The sequence below is a fragment of the Rhinolophus ferrumequinum genome, chromosome 13 (assembly GCF_004115265.2).
Source record: "Rhinolophus ferrumequinum isolate MPI-CBG mRhiFer1 chromosome 13, mRhiFer1_v1.p, whole genome shotgun sequence".
Lineage (NCBI taxonomy): Eukaryota > Metazoa > Chordata > Mammalia > Chiroptera > Rhinolophidae > Rhinolophus > Rhinolophus ferrumequinum.
Window position 1 is genome coordinate 65,228,619 of NC_046296.1, and position 22,197 is coordinate 65,250,815.

The 22,197-nt window shown below is 42.0% G+C and overlaps 1 protein-coding gene across 1 annotated transcript in view; it reads left to right on the plus strand.

Moving 5' to 3' along the window:
* Window positions 1-22,197, plus strand: part of NOL10 (nucleolar protein 10) — an 80,495-nt gene that overhangs the window by 20,392 nt on the left and 37,906 nt on the right. Inside the window, exons 12-13 of the mRNA XM_033125627.1 lie at window positions 3,906-3,972; window positions 11,016-11,068. Coding sequence (XP_032981518.1) covers window positions 3,906-3,972; window positions 11,016-11,068 — 120 coding nt within the window. The remainder of the gene's footprint in view (window positions 1-3,905; window positions 3,973-11,015; window positions 11,069-22,197) is intronic.

Here is a 22,197-nt window from a genome sequence, read left to right on the forward strand (position 1 = left end):
GTCTTATTTTTTCATGTATAACAATGTACATTTTTTCATGTACAACAATCTACATTTATTCATTTATTCATGTACAAAAATCTACATTTATTCAAATACAGTCATGTTGTCTTCTTCTGGAACATCGTCATAACTCTCCAAACCCCGAATTCTGGCTTGAATTTCTTGCGACTCCATTTCCTGTAGAACCATTGGCCCCAATCTCTCACATCCAGCAATAGAGCTCTCCTTCAGTGAGCACTTCTTGTCCATGTCCTGCTCGTGGTGCATTGGCAACACAGCTGTCAGTGATTTTATCCCATGGATTCTTCACCCAAGTCACGGCCTCTTGCAGGCGAGGCTTCACAAAGTTTCCACGCTGATTTCTCTCCATTTTATTTTCAGTGTAGTCATTGATTTCCATGCGCAAATGGTCCTTGAGTGGCTTGTTTATTGCAATATCAAGAGTCTAGACGTAGGCAGTCATTCCTGCAGGAATCATTATTTGATCTATTCTTCTCCCTGCAAGGAAGTTCTTCATGTCTTTAGTGCGGTGAGTACTGGCTGAATCCCAGGTTAGCAGACCTCTTTGGCCACCTCGCAAAACAAATGGGAGCATTAAATCAACCCACTTCCTTATAACTGCTTGTGTGCACCCCGGGTTTTTCGGTTTCAAGAACATAAATGCCTGAAACACGTTCAGCCTTATCTTTCTTGCCCTTAGTGATGATGAGAGTTGGGGCTTTCTTTCCACCCAGATGAATTGCCAAAATACAGGTGACACATGCACTTTTGTAACCAGTGGAGGGAATGTAGATTGACGAGGCACCCTCTCTGATCAATTGTCTTTTCAGATCCTTGGCCCATAAACACTAGTTTCATCCATAGCAATTATGTTGGAGAGTTGGTACTTAGAAAATTCGATGCCATCAACAAAGGACTTGAATGCAAGTGCACGTTTAATAACCAGTATCTTCCAGCTTGAACAGGGTTGTCGATATTAGAGACAGTTCATATCGCTGAAGGAAGTCATCCAGCCAGTGTTGTGATGCTTTGAAATCTTCTGGGGGTATTTCTAACTGGTGCCATTGCAAGGGCAAATGCTTGACTATCAGCCCGCACAAGCAAAGCCTCTGCTCTCCTGTCAGCAGTCCATTCACAGGTGACGTCTTCCAGCTCAGGAAATAATGGTTGCTGACCTGATGCACACTTACGCTTCTTAGCATTTCCCTCGTCCACCTGTTGACTGAGGTTATCGTACTCTGCTTGCCATTTTCTGACCATTCGGAGATCCAACTTCTCTTTACAGAAAGCCATAAGATTCTTGCCCCGGGAGTCCTCCACAATTCCTTTCTTTACTCGATGGAATAGCTCTTTCTTTTTGCACACATTTTGTCTGGGGGTCAAAATATTATTCCCTTTAAATCTACGATCAAATCAAGTGTTAATTGAAGATTTACGAGACAACAGTGGCAACAAAAATGATGACAGTTAAGAATGATGGTTCACACAAAAGCGACGAAAAATTGCAGGCACCAAAATTCACAAAACATTAATTTCACATGAGTGCATTAAGTACATCCATTACAACACACGACGTAGTGAATTATGAAGATTCATATTAGACACAACCATGTCTGCTCACTATCAAGTGCGCACGTTATTCATGCATTGTACTCCAATTGGTCATTTGGCAGTAAGTCTCGAGTTTGTCTGTTTACATAGGTGTTTACCTCTTGTCCAAAGGCGCCCGCTTGGGTATTTACAAATAATTATAGTTTATATTATTTATTTTAAGTATTAATATCGATAATGTTATTTACCTATATTTAATTGTATATTAATATTATTTTATAATTAAATACGTCCGTCATGTGTTGCAACGGATGTACTAAATGCGTCTGTCTGGCTGACTACCTTAACTAGGGCTTATTTTTGGGGTAGGGCTTATATTACGAGCATCCTGAAAAATCATGCTAAGGCTTATTTTCCAATTAGGGCTTATTTTGGGGGAAATACAGTAAATGGGGACAAAAATCATTTAGTATAGCAATTGCTTTGGAGAGTTTTTTTGTATTTAATTGATAACAAACTTAGCATCTTTAGTCAAAAAGTGTCCCTTTCGTTTTTCCTTTTCATCTTTAAGATGAACGGGGTGGAAAGCCCAGCAGCCTCAGCATTAGTTACCAGAGGCCAAGCATAGTGGGGGCCGCCTGTGCTCAGGGCCCCATGACAGTTCAGCTACTTGTCAGAGTCCCTGGCTGCTTGGACCATTACTTCTGGTTTTAATTTTCATTTGTTAACTCCCAAAGTATAGAGCTTGCTTAGCTTACTTTCTTTTCTCCCTCTGGATCTTTGTGGAGCTTCGGAGTTATCCTGGGGATGGGTTCCGCCTATAAGCCCTGGTACCCGCGTGGCCCACTCCTGTGACTGTTTTCATGAGTGAAGAAGGGGGAGGCTGCCAGCCTCTCTCAGTTCTCAGAAGAACTACCCTGCTGGTTGGTCACTAGCGGACTGACTGTGCTACATGCTGCTGTTGGCTTTGGGTTGGGAGGGTTCTGAGGGCTTTCAGAGGAAGAGGCATGGTGTCTCAGGCTGGAATTTTCTCTGCTCCTTCTCTGATAATCCAAACTAATTTACTTTAAAACAATACTTATTTTCAATACTACAAATGCAGACGTTTTATTTTTAAAAATTCTTAAGATACTGGTAAAGTAGAAGTTATCCTTGACCTGGCTTGTGTCCTACCTAAAGGTAATGACTGTTCAGTCTGGATGTACCCTCCCAGACCCTGTAACTACTGCATAGTTTTCCGTAATGTGGGTTTCTATTAACTGTGGCACCCTCTCTGTTCCATACTATTTATTATAGTTCTCCCCTACCTTTTTTCTTCCCTCTTTCCTGCCTGTTTCAATGGGAATTTGAGAAGAAAGGGAGGTAGCTGTGTGAATTTCATTGTCTTGAATTAGAACTTAGCTGCTGTTTTTCACTGAGCATGAAATAACCATCTTCCTCATACTTTGACTATACCTCCCCCTCCCGCCATGGGAGTCCCTAATAAGGGGTTAATACATGCAAGAGCTGGCAGACATTTTCGGCGTCGGTTCTTGAAATAATCTTGCTGCAGTTGCTACAGTAAGTTTTATTTTGGCATTGTTGTTATGACTAAATACTCCCTCTGACCCACACCCAAATTTCTTGGTTTTGCTTGACTTGCTTTTCTTGTTTATCTTTTTCATCACCTTTTCCATTCCCATTTTCTTATCTTCTGTTTTTTTTCTCTTACTTTCCTTCTCTTAATTTTTTAAAAAAGAGTATACTTTCCCTCACATTTAAAATAAAAATGTCTTAGGCTTCACGATATAATAACCAACACTTTATGTGTGTGTAGGATTTCATTTTGTAAGTTATTATATATCCATTGTTTTATTTGATCCCCCTCAACACCTTGTAATATGGGTATGGCAGATATTGTCATCATTTTACCATGTTGACCGTCTCTTCTTCATTGGTTTCTTTGAGTACAGGTTTAACTAGGATGTGTTTTCTAGATTATGAGAATTTTTTTTTTTAAGTTGATGTACAACTTTATTTTGAACTTTACCCTTTCCTGTTGTGTGGACATTATCTTTAAAATTTTGCATTTCTTTTCTATATAATCATCTCTCCCCCTGGGCCTCAGTTTCTTCATCTCTAAAATGAGAGCATTTTATAAATTGATAAAATGAAATTTCTAAGATTTTTGGAAAAAATCATTCAGTATAGCAATTGCTTTTAAATTCTATGAGTTCAATTAGGCGATTTTATTTCTTTTACATACCAGTATGTGGTTGAGTTATGTCTTCAGTGTATTTTCTTTATATCACATTGCCAAAAATTGTCTTCCTTTAACTATTTTAATAATGTCCTTTTGCTTACTCTTTTAGGGAAAAATATTTACTTCCTTGGAGCCAGAACATGACATTAATGATGTCTGCCTCTATCCCAACTCAGGTATGCAGGTTGTAGCCCCGGGGCATTCAATGAGACAGATCTAGGCCATGCTTCGTTGGGGTGTAAACTCATAAGACAGGGTTTGGCTTGGTCGGGACAATTCTTGGATACTATATCTATTTGAAGAATCGAGCAGGAAGTGGTGTGGATGATTCAGAAAATGGCTCGTTCAGTGCCTCAGTTCTCAGCCAGCCTGGCTGTTAGAAACTGGTAAGAGTATATAGGCAGGTGGCAGGTGAGGTGCTGCTTTGGTGTGCTTGTTGGCACTTTTATGTGATTAGTAATGGTGTGTGGAAATCGAGGTTAGGGATTTAGAGAAGGCCAGGCTTGCCTGATAACCACAGGCTCGTGAAGCCATGGGTTTTGGTATATTCTGTGTTGTATGCTGTTCAGAAAATTACATGGCAGGTTTCGAGTTTAACAGTACCTTTAAGGTAAATCTGTGAAGAATTGGGGTATGAGAGAAAATGAGAACAGTTCCTACTCTCAAGCAGTGTTATAGTCTGACGACAGGCAAGCACAGATAATTTTGCTAGCGGGATCCAGGCAAAGCAGGAAGAGTTGTATTATGTATGTACAGATAGCACTTTGACAACATGTTAGAGAGGTTTCGGCCAGAGCAACTGGAGGAGCTCGTACAGAGATTTCTGTATTGGGTGTGGAGTGATGAGTGAGATTTGATGGATAGAGTTGTGAGATGAGGTGATCCATGTGAAGGAACAGTGTAAGAAGAGCAAAAAGGATAGGATAGGATAGGATAGGATAGGATAGGATAGGATAGGATAGGACAGGACGCAATACCATACGATACGTGAGGCTTGTTTGGGGAAGGGGAGCACCTCACGTGCTAGAGCTGTGGTGGCCCTAGGAAGAATGAAGTGGGAAGGCAAGTGGAGGTCCAGGAATGACATGCAGAGTGGTTTGGGCTCTGTCTGTAGTCTAGACCCGTTCAGACTGCTTTCAGAAGGCAGTTCTGTCCATCATGTAAAGGGCAGATGTGTTTTGCACTAAAACGAGTAGGAAGTGATATTCTGAGCCGAGAATGGGAGCACTTGAGAGCAAGTTTGGGACAGAAAGATTATTCTTTTTTGAACATTTGAATGTTAGGAGGGGACAGGGCAGTGTCCAGCAGAGGGTCTCAAACCTGACTGCTCATCCGTGTCACTTGGGGAACTTTCTAAAATGTACACATTTTGGGCCCCATCCCAGGTGTACTGACTCAGAGCATCCAGGGGGCGGGCTCAGAAATCTGTATTTTAAAGTGCTTCCCAAGTGGTTGTGAAGCTCTGCCCGCACCGCATTGTATTGCACAGGAGAAAGTGTGGTTTCGAGATGAGCAGGGCTGCAGATACAAAATTTTAAGACTTGTAAATAGAGGTTATGATAGAAGTGGGAGTGAATGAGATTGCCTCTGGGGAACGTGCTGAGAGAGGAGAGAGCGGGACCTGGGGCCATTTACAGGGAGAATGAGGAGGAGGAGAAGAAGCCAGCTGATGAGTTTAACAGGAAGGGACAAAGATGGTAAAAGAACCAGTAGTTTTTGATGTAGAATAGAAGCTAAGACAGGAGCAATTCAGTGAGCACTGCTCAGCAAGTCATAAGTGTTGCGGAAGTTGAGACAGGAAGGAAAGAACTAAGATTCATTAAATGCACCTGTGCTGCCAACCTAAGTGACGATGCTATGATATTTACTTATTATTTATTTAGTCTTTTGATAACCCAGTGTAGTTAATGGTGCACAGTTTTTTTCTTTTTTCTCTTCTTTCTGTCCATCTGACTTTCTTTCTTACATCTCAGGAGGTAAGGAAAATTGGGGCGTTTGCCCAGGGTTGGTCACCCAGCTGGTGTCGTTCAAGCCATCCTTTCCAGATTCCGGAGCCCACTGTTTCTAGTTCCATGCTACTCTCCCCAGAAAGATGCGAAACTCGACATCTTTGTAAACAGCTTTTCATCTGTAATAGTTGAGAGGATTTCATTGTAATATCGGTGGAAAGTCAAATTCTGACAAGTTCAGGAATAAATTGCAGAAGAGCATGCTGGGGTCCCAGTTAGGACTGAATGGTCTAAAGTGGGGCCTGGGCTAAGTCTGAAGGGGAGTAAAGCCAGGTGGAATTGAAGTTGAACAAAGGTGATGCCCAGGTTTCGCTGGATTGCGGGACAGTTTGAGGGGCAGCAGATAGTGATGAGAGAAAGTTCTTGACCTGTGCTGTCCTGTTTGGTAGCCACCAGCCACAGGTGACCTGTGGCTACTCTGAATTGAGATGTGCTCTACATATAAAAGACACCAGATTTCACAGACACTCATATGAAAAAAAGGCGAGGTAGATCATTAATTTTTTATATTGATTATATATTAAAATGGAAATATTTTGGACTAACTGGATTAATGCAATATATTAAACTTAATTTTATCTGTTTTTTTAAATGTGTCTACTAGAAAATTTTAAATCCAATATGTGCCTTACGTGGTATTTCTATAGGACAGTGCTGGTCTAGATATGGAGATCTTTTAACAGTTTAGGATGCCGGTAAGGTGCAAGGAATTAAAAGTCAGCCGTGGTGGGCAAGGTGGTGCTTCTCCACCGAGGTCCGCATTGATCTCATCAGAGTGGAGGTGTTTTGTTCTTGTAGTAGTCGCAATAGCATTCACCCACCTAATAAGAGGAACAGTCATTCCTACTACTACTCTACATCCAGTCCATTTTCAGATGTCCCTAATTGTCCCCCAAATGCCTTTTTGAGCCCATTTTTTAAAACTAGGATATAATCAAGGTATGCATTACATTTAGTTGTGTGTATTTAGTTCCTTTCAATCCAGAATAGTTCCCTCATCTCATCTTTTTTTTTTTCCCCCTTCTCTGTGACACTGACTTTTCCAAGATCAGGTCAGCAATCTCGTGGAATGTCTGTCAGCCTGGATTTATGTGATTGTTTTTCATGGTCTAAAATGTTGTTTGACTCATTCCTGCATCCCCTGTACTTTTTCTAAAATAGAAGTTAAATCTAATGGCTTGATGCACTCTAGGTCCAACATTTTGGACGAGAATAATGCCCAGGGCTGCTGGGTCCTCCTGTCAGCTCTCGTCCCATTGATTCAGCCCCGTGCCTGTGAGGACGCGTGGTCCTGGTGGTGAGGTGACCACCAGGTCTCTTCACTGCCAAGTTTGATTTTCTGAAAGGTAGAAATGTTAAGAGTGCTATTTGGGACAGAGGCCATGACTTTACTGTCCAGTGACCGAGAAGAGGTTAATCAAACGCAAAACTAGTCAAGTAATTTATTTCATGCAATAGCGAGCGCAGTAAGGCAAGTACCTCAACTGCTTCTCTGGGGTTTGGATCCAGCGAGGTTGATTCCTGTGCTTCTGGTCTTTCCTTTGCGTCACCACTCCTCCCTCTAACGCTGTTCTGTGTGCTTTGTGCTTGATATTTTAGAAAAGCTAAAACGTCCCTGCTCCTTTGTCTTCTCACTTACTCGTTTTGGAGTGGTTAAAGCCAAATCACGATGACTCCTGTAATGTTTTCTAATGCTGAGACCGCTCAGACACTGGGCAGGGGTCCCGCCCTCCTGGCCTCCTTGGCTCCTGCTCTTCCTGCTCGTTCAGCCGTGTCAGTGTCAGGCCGAGTCTGCAGGTCAGGGCGCCCCAGCAGCAGTGCTGCCCTGTGACTTAGGTGACTTGAGGGCAAGGTGGTGCTCGCTGAGCTCACACCTGGCCAAGCCCCGCCCCAGCCCTGTGCGATCGGGACCACTGGTTCCAGAGCCACAGGTAGAGAGGAAGACCTAATTGAGGCCTTCATACTTGTGCAGATTCCCAACTTCCGTTTTCTCACCTGCCTTTCCATGGCTATGGAGACTGCCTCTCCTGTTAAGTGTGCAGCAGCCTTTCATTCTCTGTCAGCATCCTCTCCATACAGAGAAAAGAGCTGCTCGGGTCATTGGTGCTCTGGTTAGTAGAGTCACAGCTCCGGACTTGTCATCAGGCGAGGAGCGTCCCTGCCCGTCCCCTGCGCGGTTAGCACTCACCGATCGTCCATGCTCAGCTCTTCCGCCCCAACGATGCCGTACGTTTCAGTGCAGCGCTTCTCAGATGCAGCCGGTGAAGGACCAGGGTTTTATTTCTCCTTTGTTGTCAAATTTCCAGTCCATTGCAGATTGATGCGATACTTTTGTAAAATGTAATAAAAATGAACTACTGGAAAAAGGACCACACATTTGGATCTCACTGCAATGTCAAATTGCTCATACAGGTTTCTGAATTTTTCCTTTCCATTTCTGTACTTCCCTGCCAGCCCCGCACCAGTTTTCAGATTGGCCTGGGAGCTCGCTGAGGAGTTCTGGCAGAGGGCACGCTTTCTGATTTCCAACTGTGGGATTCAGTGCGTCCTTTAGCACCTGCAGACGAGTAAGGATGTGGGCGTGTGTCTAGGAGGGCACCGTTCTGTCAGATTCTCTGCTGTCACACCTGGCTATACCTTGCACACTGTACTGTGTCCTCCTGGAGGTGTGGGCTTTTGATTCCAGGTGCTGATGTCTTTCCTTGCCCTTTAAAATTCATGTTTTTATTGTTGGAACCATAATAAACATCAATATAAAGGAAATTTAAAGGGAAAACCATACATAATTTCACATTACTCTTTTCATTAGAAGAATTCTTGTATTAATTGTGTGTTTGTACGTTTTAAATTGTCCTCACACTAGATATATAATTGTCTTTTGCTTTTCAGTTTGACATTATATTAGAAAGTTTCCGTGTTGCTATATGGAGTTTATATTTGTGCTTTTTAATGGTTTATCACTTGATTGTGCAAAGAGTCTTTTCAGTTGATCTTAGTTATTGGAGTTTTAGAGTCCCGTGTTACACGGGCTTTGGAGTTAGAATATCAGCTCCTCTACTTACAAGCTGTGTGGTTACCTTGGCCAATGCCCTTTCTGAGGCTGCTGCCTGTCTGTGGGTGTAAAGTGCTGGTGCAGTGCTTCACTCTCTTCATCTTAATTTCTGCCCAACTGCCTCTTTATTTCACTGCTTTGATTTGCTGCTTCTTTCTTGTTAGGAAATTCCAAGATCCGCTGGCTCGGTGTGGTTGGTTTATTTTCTCATTCATAATTGGTCTCAGTCCTGACCTTCCCCACTCAGTCTGGTCAGAGGTCAGCTTGTATCATTGTCCATATATGGCCAAGCGAGATCCTCCTCCATTGTAGAAAACAATCCGCTGAGTCCATTCTGAATTCTTTTGTGTAATTAGATCAGAGCCTTTTCTGTGGTTTGGTGGCTAGATGTGGCTGTGTTTCCTTGGGGACGTTCAGTGATCAGGTTGAGCCAGTGAGGCCGGGCCTAGGGGATATCTTCAGCGAGAGCCTCCTTCTTGGTCGTAACATGTCTCTTCAGTCCTCGGTAGGTCATCTGTAATCACGTCTCCAGGGTCCGGAAGTGGAGACAGTGCTGCCCGTGAGACGAGGGCAGTGCCTCTGGAAAGCTTGTGTCCTCCCGTCCCCACCTCAGGGAACGTGTTTCCAGAGCCAGAGAAAGCACCCCGATGGAAAACCATGGGGCTACAGGCTGGGAAAATGTCTCTGATTTTTGTTTTGCTCTAATTTAGGCACATATTCTTGTTTTTCTCCACTTCTCTATCTGCTTTGGGCTGTTTTCATTGTGCGTACGTGTAGTTTCGTAAGGGTTCGTTCAGCGCTGTCTCCCAGCAAGATGTGGATCTGCTGAGACAGCCTGCTTTCTGATTAGTAGTTGACCTCATCTATCTCAGCATTTCGTTTCTGTAACAACGTAAATATCCTTTTTACAAGCGTTCGTATTAACAAAAGAATAAAAAATACTTGAAAACAGAATCAAATCGTTGTCCTTAACAGTTGGTGTATTTAATTATGATTATGTGGTCTGCCAATCCAAATGTCTTCCCGCTGTGGATTTCTCTATTGTATTTTACAAATAGATTTTAAAAATGAGTATTAATTTGGTTGATTTGTAAAAATGTTTAAAACAAGAGCTCTTGGCTTTGAATTTTAGCTCTAAAATTTTCCAGCTTGTGATGGGACATCAGTCCCTTTGAGCTTTGTTTTTTGATCTATGAAAAAGGGATGGCCTTAGTTCTCATTTCAGAGAGTTGCTGCATGGTCACTAAGATAATATATGTGAAAGTGCTTAGTAAATTTTAAAGGACTCCCCAAGTGGTTCTGATTTCAGTTTTATTTAAAGTGCATCATTCTAGAAGGGGGCCATGAGAATTGGAGCTGCTTCAAGAGACTTTGGGGGAAGAGTAGTTTGCAAATGTGGCAACGAACAGAACAAAACTGAGACATCTAAATCCTTTGGTTCTGTACCAAAGAGTAAGGGATTCATAGGTTACTGTGCTTACTAGGGTTACAGAGAAGCCTTTGATGAATGCCAGAAAGTTGTCCCTTACTTCAATTTTGTTTTCTTAAAATGGTGACCCGAGAAGACTGCATTATTAAGCACTCTGTTAAAATTCCTTCGAGAGTTAATTATTTGGTGTAGTAAGGGCTGTTAGATTCTTTGCTGGTGTAGCTCCACATACGGTAGCGTTTCCCTGAAGTCGTTTTGTTTTCAATTCAGGTGTGAAGTTTAATTCAAATATTAGGAACTATTATGTGTTGCTGTGACATTTTTTGGGAAATACTTTACGTTGGTTTGTTGATTCCTAATTGAGAGAAGGAAGCCTTTCTTCTTAACTTCCTTGTTAGTATTATGATAAATAGTACATCGAAACTGCATTTTATTTGTGTGTCTGAAGCTTAAAACGTCCCCCCTTAAACATGATGCCAAACTGTATGTAGACCTGAGCACTTTCTGGGGGGAACTGCTCCTTCACTTGGTTATTTAGTACAGGTCATCTCAGAAACCTAAGGTCCCCAGCTGGCAGGGTGAGGGGCTGAAGCCCACGACCTGACTCCCGGGGTGTCCGGCTGCCGAACACTGTTCTGAGCACCTCGGGCGTTTCAGAATGTGAAACAAATAGGAAAGGGTACTTTTCTTTTCCTCATGTGTTTACCTTTCCTTTGTGTTTATTTTTAGGAATGCTGCTTACGGCCAATGAAACCCCCAAGATGGGCATTTATTACATTCCGGTAAGAAGACAAATGGGAGTTCGATAAAAATAGCACAAGCAAAGATACTTTATTTTTAAACGGGATCTGCTGAGGGACTTTGGGTCTGCATGTGGCGGTGTAAATTATACACTGTGGACTCACTTGTAGCTTCCCTTTGCTTCCTGGAGCCTGTAAAACAATACTTAACCATTCTTTCATGGGAAAGAAACTACTTAATATGACATTAAAATAGACATGAGAAATTAGTCTTTATTCTTCAGATTTACATGTGTTTTTTTGTTTCCAAGTATTTCAGAATCTTAAACTTTCAGCTATTACTGATCAAGAGGTCAAATTGTAAAATAAAAGTCCTGTACTCTTCACATCATTTCACTGTACTTTGTCTCTTAAAAATGAGTGACATGTAAAACAAATTATCGTAGATTGACATGAGCAATGATGACGTGCAGTTTACAATCCTCTCCTTTTGTTGTTATTTCTTAAAGAATTCTTCCCTGACATATGCTGGAAGCTTCTCCACCTTCACCTTTTAGTTTATAGTAGGAAAGAAACCTAGTGAAATATAGTCTCCTGAACAGCAAACCACATAGTACAAAGTTGGCATTAGATTGCTTTACCGTCCGCAAACATCTCCCTTTTCTGAGATTTGGGGAGAAGAGAATGAGGGGTGCTGAGGATCGGAACTTTAGTGGTGAGCCCTTTATAACCACTGTCGGCCTCTAGTTATGAAAATTCTTCATACTTACGATGGTTCTTTTATAATAGCTCAACCACGTGTGTGTTCCCACCTTCCACGCCCCCCAAAAAGTATTCTGGCCGATGTTAACTTCCTGTGGTTTCAGGAAACTGGTTTGTTGTTGAAAGCGCTTCGAGGTTCCTTTTGGTTGATAGTAGAATGAAGGCCATTCAAACAGCAACTTTTCCGAAGGTGTCATTTGCTCCTTTTCCCTGCACTGTCACAGATGCTGCTTCCATATTCCTATCAGTTTCTCCATTTTTCCTGGTCTTCATCTGTTCAGTAAGTATTTCTGGATGGCCACACTGTGTGTCAGGCACAGTGCCGTGTGCTGGCTACATGGTCGTGTCTAGGGTCCAGCCCCTGTCCTCAAGGAGTTTGCTCTTAGGGAATAAAACAAGAAAGCAGGCGGTTTCAATTCAGTGTGATGAGTGCTGAACAGAAGGAAGGACTTGAGAGCACTTACGAGGTGAGGCACTTAACCCCGTGTGGGGCCGGGAACTGGTGGGAAGAGTGGAGGGTACCCAGGGAGACCTTCCAGAGGAATTGACTTCTGAGGAGAGACGGGAAGGTTGGTGATGTGTACCGGATGCAGAGGGTGGGGTGCAGAATGGGAGAAGGCTCTCGGAAGTAGAGGGAACAGTGTGTGCGGAGATCAGGGAGAAAGTCATTTACATGGCTGAGCATTTGCGCGAGAGGTTTGGGGTGAGATCTGAGGCTGAAGAGACACACAGCAGCCAGAGTGCAAACTCATATAAGCCAGGTGTGGGACTACAGGCCAGGCAGTCCTGGAAGCTTCAAAGGGGGGAGTGGTATGACCAGATTTGCATTTTTGGAAGGATTATTTTGGCTGTGCCACAAGGAGAGTGGATTAGATAGGATCTCATCCGGAGGCAACAAGAACAGGCTGTAGCAATCTATTGGAGAGGTAACGATACCTGTGTTACCTAGACCAGGCCTCCCATTTTAGTAGTTGGAGCCTTTGGGGTTCTGGGCTAATTTGAGAGAAGCCTGATCTGGCAGGCAGTCATTTCAGAGGTTTATTAACCTTGAGTTGCCAAATGGCACGCCTCAGAGGTGTTCGTTGATGGAGACTTGTATAGTTCCCCAGAAATGCCTTCCCTCATGCAGCATTGGTCTTCCCAGTGCCAGCCCCCTTGGGGAATGTTGTCAGGAGAGGCAGAATAAGTCAGCTTGCCCCCAACCTTTACCTCTCATTCTGGGAGAGGTCTCTTCTCACCTCCTTCCTAGGAGTGCTTACTATGTTTTGATCTTTAGTAACTGCCTGTAAGATGCTAATGTCTTGAATCATAGAGCCTTCGTCCATGTCAAAACTGTCGAATCAGCCAGTGGGAAGGTGAAAGCACTTTAAGACAGAGCGTGAAGGGCTGCATTGGGAGGTCTGCTTCATAAACGAGGACCCGCAGGCTGGAGAGCCCCTTGGTGTGGAGGTGGGGGGTCCTGAATTCTTTTGCAGCAAGGCCATCTTACTGGCTTGTGCGAAGATGGAGGCGATGGGGTGGAAGTGGAAGGGTTGTGAAGGTTGTAAGATAGGCTTGGTAATCAATTAGGTGTGCGTAGTAAGGAAGAGGAAAGAACCACAGATGACGGTCCAGTTCCTCTTGGGTATATATGTGGATGAGGAGATCAGTTCCTGAGTCCAGGAAGAGAAAGTGAGCATTAAAAATTTCCCCTTTGGTATCACGTTCTGCATTTTGTACAATGACCTTTACAAGCAACAAACACACAGCTTTTTTGATTATGCAAACAATGCATGCATAGTTATATTATTCCAAGTGTTAACAAAATATAAGAAAATAAAGGCCACCATTTCCCAGTTGATATTAGTAAGCATGACTAATACTTGGATGTACTGTCTTTCAGTTAGGCTTACAATGTTATGTGTGCAAAGTCATTTTATATACAAATTTGTCTCCTGGTTTCTTCAGTGAGCCATAGAAATATTAATTCTAAGGCATTAAAGATCCTTAAAATATTTTTAGTTATCTCCATTATAGAGTCTTAGAACTGGAGGAAACTCATTATTCACTTCCGACTCTAAGTCTATTTCTCAGGGCAGGTTTTACGTGCCAAGTAGTAGGGACTCTAATTAGCCTGCGTGACGGGGGCTGGATGGTGGCCAGGTGGTAAGAAGCTGCTTCCATGACAAATGTTAGCTTATCTTGTAAGATTTTAATTTCAACTTTCTAACTCAGATTTAACAGAAAACTGAAAAAAATCCATAGCGACAGTCCCCAGGTGACTGTATGTGTGGGGACAGGGAGCGCGTACATTATTCTTGTTCAGCCTCGTGCTGAAAGTTGCACTTAATTGTCCCTTCCTGACCTGCCTTTTTGCCTGCTGCCTTGCCCGGAGTGAGGGTTTTAGGGCCACTGTCTTTACATGGAGACTGCTCTTTGTGATACTCCTTCAAAGCATGGAGAGCCCAGGCCTCTGAAAGCCTGTCATTTTTCATAAGATTTGATCAAACTTACCAAGCTGATATTTAGCACAAAGGTTGACGTGAGGCATACGGAACCAGCGAAGTGAGTATTTAATATGTGATTCGTGCCAAATATAGGAGGTTTGGGCTGTGATTTATGTTGACATCTTATAAATCACGTATGAAAAGAAAACTCTTTTTTTCCCCTCTTTGGGGCTGTGCTAAAAATGAAGACAACCAAATGTTCTTTTAGCTGGTTAATTTTTGCCTTTCTTTCTTGTACACTTGAACTCTTTATCAATTAAATGTAATTCCTGATTTACACGCTCTCTGCCACTTACATATCCCCATAGCTAACGAGTCTTCTGTGACCAGATGGGTTTTCTCCAGCCCTTTTCCCATTTTCCCAGTGCTCTCCTATTTTCCCTCCTCAGAGACCAGGATATGTTATTTTGTTTGTTTGCTTTTTAAATTCCAGGACCTAATTCAACTGCAGTTCCCGAGAATAATGCCAGAAATTGTTTTTCAAGTTTGGTTTTCCTCTGGAACGTAATTTAATCTTAGGCTGCTTCTTTATAATTAACACCGTTCGAAGCTATGTAGACTCCAGAGGGACGCCAAGTCCCGTTTGGCACCCAACCCCAAACCCAGCCAGCGTGGTGAGTGTTGTTTCTGCAGGAAATGTTCTCTGGGTTCCGAACCCTCAGGGTATCAGCGAGCTCCTGAAACTTCTCACTACCGGATAATCGATTGCTTGCATACTTGATAATACCTATGCCAGAATATAATTCTTATGTGTAAGATAAGGATCAGTTCCTCTGCTCTGATAATACATTCTAATCAGCCAGATCAGAAAATCTTGGTTTGAAGCAATCATTGTGTTTGGGAGTGTTGATAGATTTCCAAAAATACTGCCTTGTCCAAGAGATTTAATGGAGATTCTGTTAAGAGGCTAAACTCTTTCCTGGAAAAATACAAAAGGAGAATGTGCAAGTAAGGGCATTTGGCTTTTGTTGGACCACTTTTGAAACTTGTCCAAAAGTTGGCTTTGCATCTAGGGTAGGATGGACTTATCTGTTCTAAAGACTGGAAACAATACCTTTGTTTTTCTTCCTGTGTGCACCTGTGCTTTTAAGTGCAGTTGCTGGAAGTGCTCTGTATGTTCTTCCCTAAGATTTGGGTTTGAATCTAGGCCTTGATTGGTCCAATTGATCCATTTCCATACAAAGCCTAAATGAAGACTCATTTATGTTGACTAATTTGCTATTCGGAGAATTCCCCAGATACTGCGAGAGCTCTTTGGCCCACTCGTGTATGTTGAAATGGCCCTGAATATATTAGTGTCCATGTAGAATCCTAAAAGTGATCATCACGTTTTCATCTAAAATGCTCATGTAAACAGAGAGCTATTAGACAATAGTGACAAAAGTAATTTTGTTAGAAATTCCTATTTTATAGTGCCAGTAGCAACATATTCTCTTGGTTTAGAGAGGTAATGCCAGATGCAAAGAAAACCACCACCTGGGGAATTTGCCAGCATGCCAAAGATATACGGAAAGGAACATAAACTGGACAAGTACGGTAGTTGCTGAAATGTTTTCACATGAAAGGATTTTTCAACGTAATATAAAGAACGAGAAGCTTTTGAAGCACAGATCATTAGAGCAGGAAGGGGAATTTGAGGTCACCTTCTTAATTTACAGGTGAGGAATCAAGTTATTTGTTCAAGGTCAAATGACAAGTTGGTAGCAGAGCTGGGTCTAGAAGGCATTTTCTTCATTCCACATTGCATAGTGTGGAAATCTAACGAGCTTAGATTTTGGAATTAGTCTGACCTGAATTTGGATATCAGCTTTGCCACTTACACGTTTTGTGACCTTGAATGAGTTACTTACCTTGTCTGAGCTTTAGCCTCTTGAACTACAAAAGAGAAATGATGTTGTGTGAGATAGATGCACTTTGCAATCCTTTATCATGGTGCCTGGTCCATGACAGCTGTTCATCTGATGATTGCTGTCCTACTTTCTTGCAGTGAGCAAAATTCAAGGGGTTCAGTAGCAAAGAGGATTTATGTTTAGCATTATGGGGACATGGACCTATATGTAGCATTTAGAAGAATGTGATGCTAAGCAAAATAAAGATATACTGAAAATGTTGTGACAATATCGTAAGTGTGAGCAAGCAGAAAGATTTCAGAAGTACCATATGGGGTTGTTTAGTCTGTTACAGATCGTGTGCAATATAGGTTGAGAAAGAATTATTGAATGCCATTGGTTTTGCTGTTAATTGTTGAATCAGAAAGCAGTGATAATCTGATTGCTGACATAAGAAATCTGACTTTTGCAAGTGAAATCCCTTTTCTTCCATATATCAACAAAGCACACTTTTTATAGAAAATGGCGAATAAAGACGAGTAAAAGAAAACTCAAACACCTTTCCATCACCCAAAGGCTGTATTTTTTCCATTGTTTTAATCAGAAACATCGTTTATATGGTTGCATACCTTGCTTTTTTCCTACTTAGTTAATATTCCCCATGTTATTATGACTTTTGGAGATCATTAAAAAGTGGGTTTTGTGTGTGAACATAAAATTAATATACAGGTTTTTTTTCATGTTTAAATATCAGAAAAGGAAATGGAAAAAAACCAGTGATAGTCTTATTAGAGACATTCTTTCTAATGTTTTTGTTATACTTTCCATTTGTGGCTATTTTAGTGACTTGATTAGATTTACAGTGAAACCCTATAATTAAGTTCATTTAACTTACATCAATTTAAATAGAAGCCCTTCAAGGTGTTGGGGGCTGGGGGAGGGCAGGAAGAGAGAGAAGAGGAGAGGGAGGGAGAGAGGGAACGGCAGGGGAGGCGTTTAGAGTGAAAGACCGTGTGAGCATTCTCCCTCAAGCATTCAGTTCCAGTTCTATAGCCACCCAGCCATTCGGCTTGGTGGGCATACGTCCCCCAACGAGACTGGAGGTGGGGAGGGCCTTTCTCAGCGAAGAGAGCTCAGCCGTACTCCCAAAAGCGTCCACTGCATGTTACCAGTTACCTTCTCTTCTTTGTATTTAGGAAGGTCTAGTTATGTGTCATTCCTGGGAGAATTGAGAAAGCAGTCATTTAATTATTTTTTTTGCGTGATGTGATTGAGATGAGGAAGGCCATTTGGAAAAGGCTGCTTGAACGTGTTTTGTCCAAAAGGTGTTTGTCCCCACTACCTCTCAGAGCGTTACCACACTAAGTGTGATTCCCATCATTTAAGATACAGGGTTTGGGGGTATGACAAGGCCAGTAAATGCAAGTCACTTACTGTATCTGGTCCTGTTCCAACAAATGAGGAAAATGCGCTCTTTCAGACTTACTGAAGGATGCCCCAGAGGGATTTAAGTTTAATTTAACTATACACTGTTTAGTGTTACCTGCTTGACTTTAGAACCTGATCTCTATGTAAGAGGTTAAACCAATGAAAAGAAACTTCAGGAATATTAAGCACAATGCATCGAGTAGGAAAAGGGAAAGTACTTTTAAAATACAGTGAGCAAGTTCAGAATGGGTGAGCTAGAGCTTAGCAGCATCTGTGAAAAAAAGATCTGGGAGTTTTATTCAACTGTAAGTCAAAGGAATAAACATTACGCAAAATGTTGGCAGTGATTCCACGTGTGAATGGAGGTGGAGAAGAACCAGGTGGTTTGATGAAGGCTGATGGTCGGAGAAAGCTGAGAATAGAGTTCAGGCATTTATCAGGCACCATCTGGAGAAAGCGTGTTGTTAGGATGTAGGAAGAGATTAAGGTCATGACAGAAAGGCACCTTATGTGAGGGGTAAAGAAAATGATGGGGCATTGGACTGAAAAAGAAAATTCTCTTTGTTGAAAATGCAGGAAGAGCTATCAGAATATGGGAAGGAGAGAAGGACTGACCTTTCAGAAGGTCTAAAAAGACAAATTTGAATGAAAAACACTATTCATTTTAAATTGAGTTCAAAGATGCATAGTTTTAGATGTCTTGATTCATAATAATGCAAATGGGACATACGCTTAGTCTTGTCCTCCAAGAAAAGCATTTTAAAGGTCAATCCAAGCCTATAAGAACAATCTGGAAAGATAGGACATCTCAGGAAAGGTAAAAGACCTAATTTTATGGAGAAAAGAATGTAAGGCACGTACAGGCAGAACCTAGCAGGTAGTGGAAGAGTTAGATTCCAAACTTCGTGTATTGTCATTACCTTTCTCTAATTAACAAAAAGGGAGAGGAATGCAAAGCAGATGTATTTCTTTTTAGTGAGTTTCTTGTCTAACCCAAGCTCATAGCATATCTGTCATAATTGAATTTTATCTTATGCATGAAATTGCTTTATAAGGCTTGGTGTTCTGTTTGTAATTTTTCAGTTATATATTCATAACTATCAAATGGGAAGTAAGGCACAAAAGTCAGGTGGCTAATAAAGTATTTTGTTCTGATACAAACAAGTTGTTTGTGTCTCTACAGAGGGGAAATGTGGGCTTCCTATTTTGATCTAAACACTTTCAGGCAGTAACATAGTATCTGTGGCATTTCTCTCAACAAAGGAAATCCTCTCCATTTCCCATCACAATTTATTGGGTCACAAGAATAGCAGACATACAGCAAGCATGAATGTGTGACACTCAGGAAGTAATTTTCTGAGCATCCTGTCACATTTTCAGAAGTTAATTTCAGTTCTGGCTGGGTAAAAATACTTGTAATTTCCATATGGAAATATTTGATGCACGTATGACATTTTATTATGTTAATGTTTCAAATGATACTTGTTTTTGTTTAAACAGCTACACATCTGGCATGCCCATCTTCTTGAAAATAAATGACGACTTCCTATTCAGATGGTAGTTGGTTTGAATCAGTTATTTACCAAAAGTCTTATCTCCCAGCTCTGGCTGGTACCTTCATCTTGGAGCTGACCACGTTGATCTCTTTGCCATTCTTGTTTTGGACAAGATAGAGTTAGAAGTAAATCTAGTATCCAGTGTCCTCTTGGTGTGGTCACATAGATGATGGTGATGTATACGAGTGTTCACAGCCAAGGATAGGTTTTAGTTTCTGAGTGTGCCAAACTGCTCGAATCACGTGGCAGCTCCATTAATTAATATGCCCCTTACCTACTCTGGTCTTTTTTGTTGTGTTTTGATTTTTTTCCTTAAAGATAGAAGGCAAGTTATACAAATAGGCAAAAAATTAAAAGGCCCAGCTTATACAGGAAAAAGAAAGTTCTAAGACTTGCGCTGTCTTTACCTTGATTCAGGGTTCTTAGATCCCAAGAAGTTTGTCTTGTGAGGCCCACATGCTCAGATGAAAGCTCCATGGGGGCTGGACCTTTGTTTCACTTTTGTTCTGTCCCTTATGCCAGAACGGAGTCCGGTACTTCATAGGCTCTTACTGAATACATGCTGATTTGAAGGAATGATTATGATACTTCATTTTTTAAAATCTACAGAAAAATTTCAATTATCCATAAAAGTGGAGAGAAGTATAATGGCCCATCTACCGTCCTTCACTTCAGTATCAGCTTTCCCCCTGTGCTTTTTGGAGGGGTGGAGGTGGGGCTGGCTTGCATCACTAGCACTTTAAATTGCTCTGGAAGGTAGTTGTTGACAGTTGTTAAATGGGAATGAGTACTTGATCTGCACATTGACACTAACCATTTAATATTTACCTTTTTGAGGAACAGAACATTATTCTTGGTTGAAACACAAATAATGTATAAATGATAGCGGTGAGGTACATTGAAAGAAAGATTAGATCTGCGTATCCATATTTCTTGCATATTGCATGTATCATGCGTTCATTCATTCATATAATTGACTTTATTTTTTAGAGCAGTTTTAGGTTCACAGAAGAATTGAGTGGAACATACAAAGAGTTCCTGTATCCGTCACACACGCACACTCACTCACGGGTGTACACCCCCTCGTCCACCATCAGCATTGCTAATGGACCAGAGTGGTACATTTGCTACAATCAGTGAACCTACACTGGCACATCATTATCACCCAAAGTCATTAGGATTTGCTTTAGGTGTACATTCTTTGGGTTTGGACAAATGTACCAAGTGTGATAAAAAAAATATGGTGAGTGTTTAAATTAAAAAAAAAAAATTATTACAGTAGAAGACACATTGCCATTAATCCCCTCAAAATACTCCCCCTCGCTTTGGACACACTTATCCCATCATTCTTGCCAGTTTCTGAAGCAATTCTGGAAGTCTTCTTTCGTGAGTGTCTTTAGTTGTGCTGTCGTGGCTGCCTTGATGTCCTGAATCATTTTGACTTTGGGGAAGAGCCAGGAGTTGCACGGGCCAGATCCAGTGAATAAGGTGGATGAGGACACACCATAATGTTTTATTTGACAGAAATTGCCATATGCCAGAAGCGATGTGTGACACGGAATGTTGTCATGATGGAGGATGATTTACAGCACGCTTTAAAACACACCTTCTCTCAACCATAGCTCACACCCAACTGACTGTACCAAACAAGTTGAAACTTGTACACACTGTTACTAAGGCTGCACACGCTGCTTCCCGTATTGGAGATCCCTGCCTTTCTGAAGTTGGATGGCACTCGGCAGCAGCGTTCACCATATTTTGTGATCACACCTGGTCATATAATGACATGTATCCACCATTGTGTATCATACGGAGTAGTTTCACTGCCCTAAAACTCCTCTTGTGCTCCACTGTTCATCTCTTCCTCCCTCTCCCCCCAAGCCCCTGGTAACCAGTGATCTTTTTACTGTCTCCATAGTTTTGCCTTTTCCAGAATGTCATAGAGTTAGAATCATACAGTATGTTGCTTTCTCAGATTGGCTTCTTTCACTTCATAGTATGCCTTTAAGTTTCCTCCGTGCCTTTTTGTGGCTTGAGAGCTCATTTCCTTTTATTGCTGAAGGCTATTCTGTCTGAGTGGACCACAGTTTATTCAGCCACCTACTGAAGGACATCTGCTGCTTTGAGTTTGGCAGTTAAACATTCACGTGCAGGTTCTCGCATGGACAGTTTTCAACTCCTTTGGGTAAATAGCAAGGAGCGAGATTGCTGGCTCACATAACAAGAGCACGTTTAGTTTTGTAAGAAACCACCAAAACTGCCGTCCACAGTGGCAGTGCTATTATGCATTCCCACCAGCAATGAATGAGAGTTTCTGTTGTTCCACATCCTCGCCAGCATTTGGTGGTGTTAGTATTTTGGATTTTAGCACTTCTAATAGGTGTATAGTGGTATCGCATTGTTTTGATTTGAAAATATTTTTATATTGGTAACTGAAGAAAATAGCACCCTATGATTTTTCTGTGTGTGTTTGACTAGATGTGTCGACTGGTTTTTAGTTTGAGTATTTGGTAGGGCTGTGTCATTCATTCATTAAACAAATACTTAGCAGCACCTTGCAGATGCCTGCACTAAGGCCTGGGATATCAAAGACGTTTTAACATGCGGGCTTCCTGCCTGGGAGTGTCTAGTTTTGTAAAGGAACAGACAATACAATTGATAAGGGAGTGGGATAGGAGCACATGGTGGAGACAGTCCCAGAGAGCAGTTTCCAGGCTCTCAGCCTCGGTTGGGGAGGTGCTGGCTCAGGTAGTGAATGACCATCAACTGTGATGGGTTGGCCACCAGCTGTAACCGGTTGGCCAGTTGGCTACTGATGTAGCTGTGGGGCTGCGTTGATTGGTTGGTTGGTTGGCAGGCAGAGAAGTGAATGGCGGACTGCGGATCGTGTGGCTACTACTACCTGTGTCTCGCCCGGCTGCCAGAGAGAACATAGTGGTATGACTCCCCTACCTGTGGCTCCATGGGTGTTCCTTTTTGACCTCACCATGTCCTGTGTTCTTATGTGGGGAGCAGGACAGGAGACCCCGCAGGCCGCCCTGCATGACAACATAGAAAAAGTCACCTTCCCATGAGTAGGAGGGTGAGAGGGAATATGGATGTCTGAGTTG